The 11,721-nt window shown below is 42.5% G+C and overlaps 3 protein-coding genes across 5 annotated transcripts; 1 reads left to right on the forward strand and 2 right to left on the reverse strand.

Moving 5' to 3' along the window:
- Window positions 1-2,174: 2,174 nt before the first annotated feature.
- LOC113212486 (uroporphyrinogen decarboxylase) lies at window positions 2,175-4,710 on the reverse strand. Of its 3 annotated transcripts, none has more exons than XM_026431200.2 (9): window positions 4,626-4,710; window positions 4,348-4,425; window positions 4,074-4,185; window positions 3,821-3,999; window positions 3,576-3,737; window positions 3,335-3,496; window positions 3,098-3,235; window positions 2,836-3,006; window positions 2,175-2,743 (listed from the first exon to the last, which is right to left on the reverse strand). In XM_026431200.2, exons 2-9 carry the CDS (start codon window positions 4,348-4,350, stop codon window positions 2,603-2,605), a joined length of 1,068 nt encoding a protein of 355 aa, XP_026286985.1. In that variant the 5' UTR covers window positions 4,351-4,425; window positions 4,626-4,710; the 3' UTR covers window positions 2,175-2,602. The 3 variants fall into 3 exon arrangements, with proteins under 3 accessions (XP_026286985.1, XP_052122117.1, XP_026286986.1); XM_052266157.1 differs by having other exon boundaries at window positions 4,609-4,641; XM_026431201.2 differs by having other exon boundaries at window positions 4,530-4,631.
- Window positions 4,711-4,739: 29 nt separating this feature from the next.
- Window positions 4,740-7,087, forward strand: LOC113212476 (cAMP-regulated phosphoprotein 19). Its single transcript, XM_026431183.2, has 3 exons — window positions 4,740-4,940; window positions 5,460-5,573; window positions 5,660-7,087. The coding sequence occupies exons 1-3, from the start codon at window positions 4,878-4,880 to the stop codon at window positions 5,846-5,848; spliced, it is 366 nt and encodes a 121-aa protein (XP_026286968.1). The 5' UTR covers window positions 4,740-4,877; the 3' UTR covers window positions 5,849-7,087.
- A 281-nt stretch (window positions 7,088-7,368) lies between these two features.
- Window positions 7,369-10,614, reverse strand: LOC113212475 (Golgi phosphoprotein 3 homolog sauron). Its single transcript, XM_026431182.2, has 4 exons — window positions 10,242-10,614; window positions 9,560-9,806; window positions 9,290-9,465; window positions 7,369-9,208 (listed from the first exon to the last, which is right to left on the reverse strand). Exons 1-4 carry the CDS (start codon window positions 10,437-10,439, stop codon window positions 8,960-8,962), a joined length of 870 nt encoding a protein of 289 aa, XP_026286967.1. The 5' UTR covers window positions 10,440-10,614; the 3' UTR covers window positions 7,369-8,959.
- Between the last annotated feature and the right edge of the window lie 1,107 nt (window positions 10,615-11,721).

Genomic DNA, 11,721 nt, shown 5'->3' on the forward strand with positions numbered 1-11,721 from the left:
TTTCCCAAGACCAAACCCACTCCCATGAGGGACGAGAAGACCGGTAGAGACCGGATACCATCATACATGGATGAGGATGAGACCTGGTTGCTACTGCAATTCGGACAACAGGTATCCGCATACAACCAAATACAGGATGTTATTTCGAAATCAAAGAGAGTGAACAGCACAGGCAATTTAGTATCTCCTGGTTCCATTACAGGTTTTTTTCGTTGCGGGAGGGTCATTTCTAGCCGTGTGCCAGTGCGTGGTGTGGTGGCGGGGCGGCGGGCGGCCCCGTCGCGGGCCGCTGCCACCAGAGCGGCGGCGTAAGTTCACGTTTGTGCAGCGCCGCGCCCCGCCACGCCGCGAGTGGTGTAATGAGAAATGAGTGCTCCCCGCCTCCAGGGCCCGGCGGCGCGGCCCGCCCCTCGCCCCGCGCAGCACCAGCGAGCTACCCTGCTGCTAACCCACACAGATCTCTCTCAGTCTCCTTCCTTCCTTGCACCCCCTCGCTCCTCTTTAAACAGACTCTGAAAACTCGTCAACGGTGTCGTTCTTTTCGGACCGGTACGTTAGGAAAATATTTATCTATCTTTTTATTTTGTTTTTAAGGCAATCACAATTTTTGCTGCTCTTATAAAACCATTGAAGATACTGAGCTCGCAGGTCTGCTATGGTAAGGAGTGCTAGTTTCCCTATCATTACAAAAAAGGACTTCATTTTATCACTCTCAAGCCGTGTATGTGCCTTTACCACGGCCTTTTCAAATGCGCATGTGAGGCTCTCAAGTTTTCTACTGGCAGTAAGACAAGTGCCACATTTTAGTGTAAGGCGGCCCAGCCAGGCGTTTGGATGGTCAGACAACTCAAAAGATGCGACTAAGCTCTCCACAGAATTCCAAGCTTTTTGCCATTCCGCCTCCTGCACTGCTCTCAAAAAGCTCCGCGCGCTCCGCGTCGAGGTAAGAAGACTGAGGTGAGTGCGGTGCGGGCAGGGGTGGAGGCAAGGTACTCTGGAGAGGCAGGTGAGGGGTGGTGGCTGCGGCGGCAAGGTTGAGTTGGCTAAGGGCTCGGCCGGGAGGGACGGGCCGAGGGGAGGAGCGGGTCGGGGTGGGGTGGTGCGGAGTGGGACCACCGTGGAGGGGGCAAGATCGGGCAAGATTTTGGCCGCGCGAGGCGAGGGGGTGCGGAGTTTGAGGAAGGTGGGGCTGAGGTGGGGGAGGCGGGCGGACGGCGGACGGCTGCAAGAAGGCGGATATGGGGCAGGTCGCCCAGGGCCTTTTAGGGGTCGGGGGCGGCACGGGGGCGGCACGGGGGCGGCACCGGGGCGGCGGGGGACACGACCCCCCACAACAAGAGCAATTGACCCACAAATGGGATGAGGGGAGAAAGGGAGAGGGGGGCGTAAACAAAGCAACTCTAGGGCGAAACGCTGATATTTATTTGCAAAGTAATCGGCGCTACGCCGAGTATGAGTGATCCCTGTGATGCCAACCCTTTCCTTAAAGTTGTCCCTCTTATTAACCCCACTTGGGGGGAAAAAAAGTTAAAACTTCGAAGGTAATAGTGGATTACACACCACCCAAGGCGCACTAAAACATGAGGCAATACTGCAACCACGGACAAAAATTCTCAATAGAGACAGTCAGTAGTTCATTTCATTTCCCGCCGGTTAGCGATACCGGCCATGACCTTGGATAGGGTTTAACAAACAAGGGGAAGGGGTAGATACCTATCGCTGGATACCCCACCGTATCCGACACAGCGGCGCCGCCTCTCTCTCTCTCTCTCTCCCATTCCATGCGGGTGGATTTTTGTTTTGTGTTCCTGTACCACCGGCACTGCCATCGAGTCCTTATCAGAGAGGGACTGGCAGGGAGGTTCCCACAGCGAAGTGACGCGGTGGCCTAGCGCGGCGCCAGGTGTGGGATGTGGGCCTTGCGAACGGCCCAACGCTGTGAGAGCGAGAGGGGGAGCTGAGGGGGAAGGTACGAGGTGCAGGTCTCGATCAAACTGTGATGACTTACCGCATGATATGGTAACCCTCTGCTATGCTGATGTTGACTGCCGCTAGCTGCAACACTGCGATGAGGAGTGGGGTGGGGTGGGGGAAAGGCTAGCCCTCCTAAGGAGTTAGTGTTCATCATCCTAGTCTCCCGCATCTGGAAGACCATAAAAAAACAGCAAACACGCTTCCTTAAAAACAAGTTGAACAAATGATTTAATTCACGATAACATGTATAAAAATTAGAAATATTCAAAAACTGAGAAGAAAGTGTGTACAAAATGGGATGACACAAAAGGTGAAAAGCTACCTTCAGTCAATAATTCGCCTATGAAACTGCACTTAGATCTCCACTTTGGGATGATCGAACCAATCTACCATGCGATGAAAATAGCAGTACATACGATTTCTGCTGCAGTGTATCAAATAAATATCACAGCACTATCTCCCCAAAAAAGAATAGGACGAATCTTGCCTCCTTAGAATTATGGCCCATAACACCATATAATAAGATAGATTAGGAAACAATTACTTTTACACTCTTGCTCATCAACTAACCAACATGATGGTTCATGAACTATCAGTCTCCAATTAATTGTTTAAACCAAATCAAAGGTCAATGGCTATGAACAGCATTTATAAAAACTTCAGCATGCTCTGGTTTCATATCAGGATATATTCCGTGGCCCAGATTGGCAATGTACTGTGACTTGCCAAACTTTTCAACCATAGTTTTTACTTGTCTCTGGATCTCCTCCTGGAAAATTTATGGGCATATGTAACGCACCTTTAGAAATTTAAAAGAGCATTGGTAAGAGAAAAATCTGTAAAACGATTTAGTATACTTACAGGTGGCGCATAAAGTCCACATGGGTCAAAATTTCCTTGTAATGTAATTTTTTTCCCACTGACAGCCTCACGAGCCACAAGTGGATCAACAGTCCAATCAATACCCATGACATCATACCCACTCTCCGATATTTCTTTAAGAGCATAATGAGCTCCTTTAGCAAAGATTGTCTAAAAGAAAAAATTACAAAAGGCAATAAATTTCTGTAAGTAAAACTGATGGGACAGTGTAAAACTGAAATGCACTATTAAATCTATTCACCATAGGAATATCACCCAAATTTCTTGCTTTAACTCCTGCCTTTACTCTGGAGCATATATCACGGATACATGGAAGTGCAAATTCTTTGAATAGATCAGGCCCTAGATATTCCGCGTTTGATTCAAAAACTTGTAACAACTGTGTCAGTTGAAGGAGGAACAAAAAAATGTATAAATGTTAAATGAACTGTCTAGAAAACAACTACCAAGATAATTGAACGGGAAATAAGAACAGTACCTGAGCACCTGCAGCCACTTGCTCAATAAGGTAATCAACTACTACATCTGTTATTAATTTCAATAAGTCTCTACTGCTCTGAGGATGTTGATATAACCAAGCTTTAGCCTTTGACATAGTTTTAGAACCTCCACCTTCAATCATGTAACCCATAAGTGTCCACTGGAAAAGAAAAGATGGATATTGAGTTGTTCTTTTTTAGTTTGGTTTTTTCAGCTGGCCAGTCACAAAAAAAGCATACCGGTGCTCCAGAAAATCCAATCAGAGGTACTTTTCCAGCCAGTTTTTGCCTAGTCAATGTTAATGCCTTGAACACATAGCCAAGCTGTTCATTAACATTAACAGGAGTTAAAAGTTTCTTCATATCTGAAGGACTTTCCAAGGGTTGTGGTAAAACAGGACCCTAAGGTACAAAACATAAGCCACTTATTTAACATGAATTGTACAGATACTAAACAGAACAGCATAGAAAAATAAAGCACCCACCACACCAGGACGCATTTCAACTGTCATGCCAAGTGCTTGGGGAATGACCAGAATATCGGAAAATATAATGGCAGCATCTAAATCGAATCTTCGAATAGGCTGAAGGGTGATTTCTGCAGCAAGCTCAGGTGTTTGACAAATAGTAAAAAAGTCATGTTTTGAGCGAAGTTCACGAAACTCTGAAAATGAGGATGAGATATTTGTCTGCACAAATTAAATTTCAAGACAATGTGCCTTACCGATGCATATTTACCTGGGAGATATCGTCCTGCTTGACGCATGATCCATACAGGAACCCTTTCTACAGGCTCGCCCCGAGCAGCTCGAAGGAGAAGGTCATTCTTTAAAGCAGGGAAGTCGTGTGCCTGGTGAGATGAGAGAACTTTTCTTAAAAACACCATTCCCGCTAAGTTTATTACTAACACAGAGGAAATACTATGATTGGGATGGATAATGTAAATAACAAAAATCGTTTCACCAAGAATAAAACTTGAAATATTTTCAGAAACTATGGACGTAGTACTTACCATTTTTCAGATTGAGGAAGAAAGCTAATCGTAACAAAACGCCTGTCACGGTGTCTGAAGTCAAAGCCGGTAAATGTACTGCAACCAGAGAGAATTCAGATAGGTTATATAACGTTAATGAAAATTATCAAGGCTTGCAGGCAGCTACATAGAAGTCATGGGTTTCGAAATTGAAGCCTCACAAAGTGATAACAAGGTGAGACTTTATAAAATTCTTCCTACAAAACAATTCTAAATTAATTCAAATGATTCGACACTTGCCAACCACTTTCACTTACTGTCGTGCATGCACGCTGGCAATAACTTCAGCTCGACTGTAAATAGTCCAAATTGATCAGTCCCCCCTCCTATTTTCCAACCCCCACCTCTCCTCGCTTGGCCCGCTGCCCGCTGCCCCCTCAGTCGCCAGTCTACATTTCGCGCACATCTCCGAATCCACCCAGAACTGCTTCAACAGTTCCTTAGTTGTCCTGCTGTTCACTGCTACTGTACCAATCTTCGTGCTCCTCAGACTCTAGATAATTTCGAAAATGTCGATGGACGCTTCGGATTCTGTTGCAATGGGGCCTCCTGAAGTACCCGCCAAGGAAGATGTATGTACCCACTTCGAAACTGTTGTTCCATCTGCGCTGGTCACTGCGTCGAAGAAAGGCGCCAGATTTTCTTTGTGTCTTGTTCTCACTAGTACGCGCTCTATCCTGATTTTGTCACGTGTTGAATTTTGTGTGTAATTTCGATCGAATTCCCTCATAGATCACATAACCGCCCGTTCTCCACGAGATTTTTTTTCACGCTCTTGACAGGTTATTGATGGCTAATAACACAACTCGTGTTCGGACAAAAACAACCACTATCTCGGGTGGTGTTTACTTATGTCTTAGCTTGGGTGTCGAGCCTTTCATTAAAGTTTGAATTCCAATCCTAAATTTGCTTGAGATAATTTCAAACATTCAGCTGGTACCTATGGTTGCAATTTGCAGGCAGTGAATGAATTGAAGTTCCTTAATGTTTGCGTGTAGTTTGATTGTATTTTGTTTTACCCATATTTCCTGACGGAACTTTTGGTTTGTAACGGTACAATCTGCTTTATTCTGGGGGCTTATATGTTTCAGATGTCTACCAATGATATTGAAAAGATGGAAGAAGCAAAGCTGAAGGCCAAGTTTCCCATGGCGACTAACAGACCTGCTCACTCTGCATTCCTACAAAAGCGATTGCTCAAAGGGGTTAGTACATATCTACCTCTCCTTAGTGCTGATCTCTTTAAAATATTTTTCCAAATGTGTTCCTAACTTAAATACTTGAATTACAGCAAAAGTACTTTGATTCTGGAGACTATCAAATGGCCAAGCAACAAACAGCCCCTAGCAATTTTGCCAAGCCAAGACCACCAACCACGTTTATCCCAATCCATACAGGAGAGGAAATCCCTACACCTGAATCTGTGCCAGCAAGGAAGACTTCCATCATCCAGCCATCTCACAAATTCCCTCATCCCTAGTTTCCCTCTACCAATCATTATGACTGGTTATTTTTATGTTTGAGCAGTTTTACTTGCTTTTTCTTTTAATGGAGGGACAGAGTACTATTGGCTGTATGTGACTCAGTGGTCATCAGCTTTTTTCCAAGTGGCTCATGCCCAATTACCATGTTAGTAATTTATTTTTTTATCTATTCAATGTCCATGCTTGTTGTCAAAATCATGGTGCTTAGTATGGTGGATTGAGTTTGGTTCATATAAGATGACTGTTGTCCTTGCTGGATACTTTTTCTCACCATCGATGTTATCTTTTTCTCACCAGTTTATTTAATTTTAGAATGCAATTTATCATGGACCATAGCCTTGTTGTATATTAAGAAATTTAAGTTATTGTATAATTAATTTCTTTCCTCAAAATTTTGTAAAGTTTTTCATGAACTTGTGTCTAGCAGCATTCACTATATCTGTTAATCTAAATCCATCTGGCTTGTGATAGTGAAGTGCATCTGCTGTCCTTAGTCTTTTATACTGTAACCCTCCAACTAGTTTGTAATTTTTAATGACAGTTGTCATTTACTCATTCAGCATCATAAAAGATGCCCTTAGAAAAGTGGAATTTTTGGAAATATCTTCAGTCTCAAATAATTTATGTCATCAATGTATAGATTTGGAAGACTTGAGGTAAAGTTAATTGTATTAGCATGTTAGTGGTTGTAGGAGATCTTCTCTTTACCTATCTTTAGTATTGTTACTCTCCTGAAACATGAAATATCTAGCTGTTCCAAGTTGATTAAGTGCATGTTTTCCACTTGTGGAGTGTGGGCTCAGTGACAGTCTTTGAGAAGGCTCTTCACATACTGTACTCCAATACACGGTTGCTTTAAATTTTATGAAGGTACTTATGTGCTGTGTTTCCTGTGTAAGTCATAGAAGATTATTGTAGATGTTTGTATCCGTTAAGTGCCCACACTAATCTGGCAGTACTTAAGTTGTGCTTGTATGAGTTTTTTAGGTTGACTAAAATGGTCAGGTTGCTGTTGGGATTTGGTTTATAAAATCTGATAGTAGCACCAAGTCTGTGATACACTTGTAAGTCTGACTTTCTCTAAATTTCTTTCAGGCTCAATGCATTGTTCAAACATCTGTAATGAATGAAGACAAAATTTAGAATTGCCGCCACATTCCTAAATTGGAATGATCATTGAATTGCTATTTATTTTGAGATTGTGTGATGGCTGAATAAAACTTTTAATAGCAAAATTCCTGTTCATAATTGGGTTGTTTGAACAGCTACGTGAACAGTCCTCAACTGGCAGTAAATGTTAGCATTGCAAAATACATAGGTAATCGACTGCAAAATATAATCTAATTACAGATCTCATCAGATGTCCACAAAGGTTTTAATGTTGCTAAAAATATTTTAGAAACAAGCAATTCGTTCCTTAAATACTGAAGAAAGTAACTAATGAATACATTTCATGGTTTTTGAAATTTCAGTACAAAGGAAGTAAAGGAGAGTTTTCAATAACTTGTGCCATCAGTATTTTGCAAATCTTTGCATTTGACATATTTAAGGGTAGAGGTACACAAACAGCATCATTATTTACAGTCAAGGCATCAAACTTTTCTGGCAAATCGAGTCCTCCAACCACATTTTCACTACAGTGTCTCATCAGTGATCCTATGCTAGTAGTAATAACAAATTTTATACATACATATACATAATACACAATCAAACCCCCTTCTGATCTTTCCTTTTGGCCAAATTCTTCAATGAAGAATTTGATCTGAACATGACAAGAAAACAACAAGTGTCCTGGATCAGGTTCACAATACTTGCCTCTTATTTAAAAAGAGAATTAATTTAAGCTATACCTCAAGTTAAGTGGCTGGTACAAATAAGTACCAAACAATGTCAACAGAAACTTTATGCAAGAACGTTTCCCGATATTACGAGAAAACAATAAAATTATATACAATACTTTTCCATTTCTATTTTTAACAAAGTACATATAGGTCAACAATAACAGAAGTATTTGCACCTCTTCAAAAGTCAATCAGAATCTTAGATCATGCTTTACACAACCAACCAGAGCAAGGACACAAACCATTTCCACAAGAACTTGGAATGCATTCTATAAAGTAATCATTTGAAGCAAGTAAAGCACTATCCATAAATAAATATCAGGCTTTTAAATCTTGTAAGCATAAGAAAGATGTCCATCTCAAGAGGATTTCTTTATTGTTCCACTTCTCAATTACTAATTTTACCGTGATGTATAGGAAGGAGGCTGATGAACGAATACTTCAACGATGAGATTAAAGTCAACTGTTTCATCTCATATCATAAATCCTATACATAATCAAAATTTTGAGCACATAATTTAATAGAATGGAACTGCTTTGTGTGAGATGGAACAGTTTACGTGCCTTACCCTGGCAAGCATGACAGATATTTTTAATTTCACAGTAAGATAAACTGTAATTCCTTTTTTTTTTCTGCCTACTAAGGTTCTTTAATTTTTATGAAAAAAAAAAACATTGACAAAGTCTAAAACAGTGGGAATTTCATTTGTTCTTAAAAGATAATTTAAGCTCAAATTAGTGGTTTGATTTGAACAGGCTGATTGAACTTTCCTAAAACCAAGTTTAATACATAGTTTTGAAACTCCTCAGGGTGCTGAAAAATACACCAAAACATTTATCACAGTTTAATTTCATTTGTTTTTGTTTTGTTTTTTTTCATTTTACTGCATCCATTTTTCACTAGCTACATAAGTTGAAGAAAATGTGGAATGAGTTTTGAGTAAATTAATTAGATGCAAGCAGAAGAACAAATTAAGCATATGATTCCAGCCCACATAATTGGTAAGTAAGTTTATTCATGCAAAACCAATTTTTTCATGAGAAATAAAATGTATTACCCCGTTTTTACAAAGAAAAACAAAGACAAACCATACATAACACAAAGAGTGTTCTTTGCAACAATGCAACTAAAATATTAAAATTTACAATCACTGGAACCCTTTCAGATTGGAGACAAGTTACAATCATCCCAAGTTCAAACCAAACAAACAAGTATATCACGATTGTCTCACCTATGTGGCAATGCCACCAATGGCAAAATTCCTTTTACTTGATAAAGGCCGCAAACACAGCCCAAATAAGCTCATTAGTGTTTGGTGTCATACTTTCTCTCTCAAAATTGAGTTCAAGTAAATCACGGACTCGTTTCATGGCAACTTCATAGTCATCATCATTAAGAGGAGCAAATGCATTTTCCAGAACATCTGATGCATGGGCTAGGAACAAAAGTGACAGCAAGCGTTTATCCATACGATGTGGGTCATTGACCCATCTGCTTAGAACTGAGTCTTGTACCTGTAATTTAAATTTAAAAGGATGTAAGGACCACTAAAATGCAAACCTAATGAGATAGAAAAGAAACAACATAATAGAAACCTTTTTGACCAGTCTTGACTTTGCAGTGTTATCTGTGACAGGATGTGTGGTCATATCAAACAGAAGAAAGTTCTGTTTTTCTGTTGTAAGAACTCCTTTCTCAACAAGATTTTTAGCAAGGCGTTCGCGAACATTCTTTAGCTGAATTCTTAATTTCAATGGGTTCCAAGTTTCTCCTGTGTGGAAAAATTGAGGGACAAGATTAGAACTGGCAAAGACTTGAATAAAATTCAAAGAGAAAACTTAACTTTAAGATCTAGATTTCCTTACCACTGAGATATTCAATCCAGCTTTGAACAGTTTCTGGAGGATCCATGTCCTTTACGTGCTTTAGTGCCTCATCAAGCAAAACATCTCCTGTAGGTGTATCACTTTTCATGATAACTTTACGGTTTAGTAAACCTTTATGTCGCATCCCTGCCTTTTCAAGTTCAATGCGTCCTCGGAGAGCTAGTTCAATGAGGATGCATCCTCGAAGACCAGATGATATGCAGTCATTCCAGAATGAGGTATAACCCTAAAAAAATTCAAATATAAAACTGAGTTTTGACAAAACAAAATTAAGTGGAATTAATGAAATGTTATATTTTTTTGAGACAAAAAACTAGGATAGGAAATTCTTAGCAATATCATTACACAGAAAAGAACAGCCTAGGGCAGAAAAAAATTAATTTAATGCATCTGTCAATCTGTCATTCTACAAAGGTTGTTGTCACCTCAAATGCTAATGGCAGCAAGACATGTAAGTATGGGAAACAGTTGTAGAGACAATTTATCTTTAAAAATAGTTTCAATATTTTGTTCTCATTCTTTTAAAAATATTAAAGCTATGAACACAGCAAACAGGAAAAAAAAAGAGGTAGGAAGTGGAGTGGCAACCTATGTCACCTAAGTGACCAACTTCTTAGATTGCCATGGACGATGACCAAAAGAGCTGCCAAACTATACAAACCTCTTTGTCTTTAAGACCTAAAAGTAAAACTTCCTCCATGAGGGTGAGCCTGGTTTCTTTGGAATCGCCCTCCTCCGTTTCTTCATCGTGGTCTAATTTCTTATCGCTGTCGTCAGATTCCTTGGGGTTCTGAGCGCTCTCGCTCGACTCCCTGGTGATGTTCCGACGTTGGACGAGGCCGTCGGTTCGCTGATTCATCTTGAGGGACACAGTGATGTCTCTACCGTCTATGGTCAGATATCAATACCCATAAAAGCGAGGATTTGAGCCCAAATCTGGAATTTTTACACGAATTTATCGCCACATCCCTTCTACAACATGGCGGCTGCTGGCGGCTGCTGATGTTTACACTTTTGCCACCGCCTGTTCTAGTGCCGTAGCAGACTACAAAACAAGTCAAACGATAGACATGAAAAATTGTGCGCTACGAAAATAAAAACTGACAACTGTCGAAGCAAAGTTCGGTTGTGGAAGTTCCAAAGTAGGAAAGATCAAAGCAAAGACGGCAAGACAGAACAGAAACTAAATTTACATGCGAAAAACTTTGTGCGTGGGGAGGGGGGGGGGAGGATGCTAAAATGAAAAATTTGAGGAAGTCGTGTTGATGACGGGTCAGCGCGCTGCGCTGCGCGTTTGCCATGTGTGTTGAATTGTAGGGGTGTCCCGACTCAGCACGTTTCAATAGGCGACGCTAATGGTAGCGCCTGCTACGCGCTGGGGTAGGCCGACCCGCCAAGCAGCCGTGTGAAGACGGCGGTCCGCCCAGCGGAGTGCCGGGCGGGAGAACGCTTGACGCCGCAGCTGCGTTTCCTCGCGTCGCCTGGGAGAACATTCCGAACATTCGTTTAGGGAGCACGCGGAGACAATATTGTGGACGAAGGCACGGATTACAGTCTCACGGCGGTGGTGGCCTTGCGGGTCCCGGCTTCACGTCACCGGCGTGTAATAGCGATGTGAGCGGCGCACGGGGCGCACGCGTGAACATGCCGTGACGGTGGGCGTGACCACGCCGTGACCGCACCGTGACCACAGAGTGACCACGCCGTGAATGCACCGAGACCACGCGTGGCCATGCTGTGACCATGCCGTGACCACGCCGGGACCAGGCCGTAACCACGCCGCGACCACACCGAGATCACATTGTGACCACGCCGTGACCACACCGTGACCACACCGTGACCACGCCGCGGCCGCACCGAGACTACAATGTGACCACACCGTGACCACACTGTGACTATCGTGATCGCCCCGAGACCACGCCGTGACCGCGCTGAGACCACGTCGTGACCACACCGTGACCATGCCGTGACCACGCTGTGACTCTCTGCCGTGACCACGCGATGAGCGTGGACTTCACATCATCGGTTCCAGGCAGCCTCCTCCTAGCTCCCTCAGCAGCGAGAGTGACGCGGCGAGAAGGAAGAGGGGAGGGGGATTAAGTATTACGGCGATTACAACACTGCGGCCCAGCTGGCGCGGC

The sequence above is a fragment of the Frankliniella occidentalis genome, unplaced genomic scaffold (assembly GCF_000697945.3).
Source record: "Frankliniella occidentalis isolate FOCC.00 unplaced genomic scaffold, Focc_3.1 Scaffold35, whole genome shotgun sequence".
In the NCBI taxonomy this organism is placed as follows: Eukaryota; Metazoa; Arthropoda; class Insecta; order Thysanoptera; family Thripidae; genus Frankliniella; species Frankliniella occidentalis.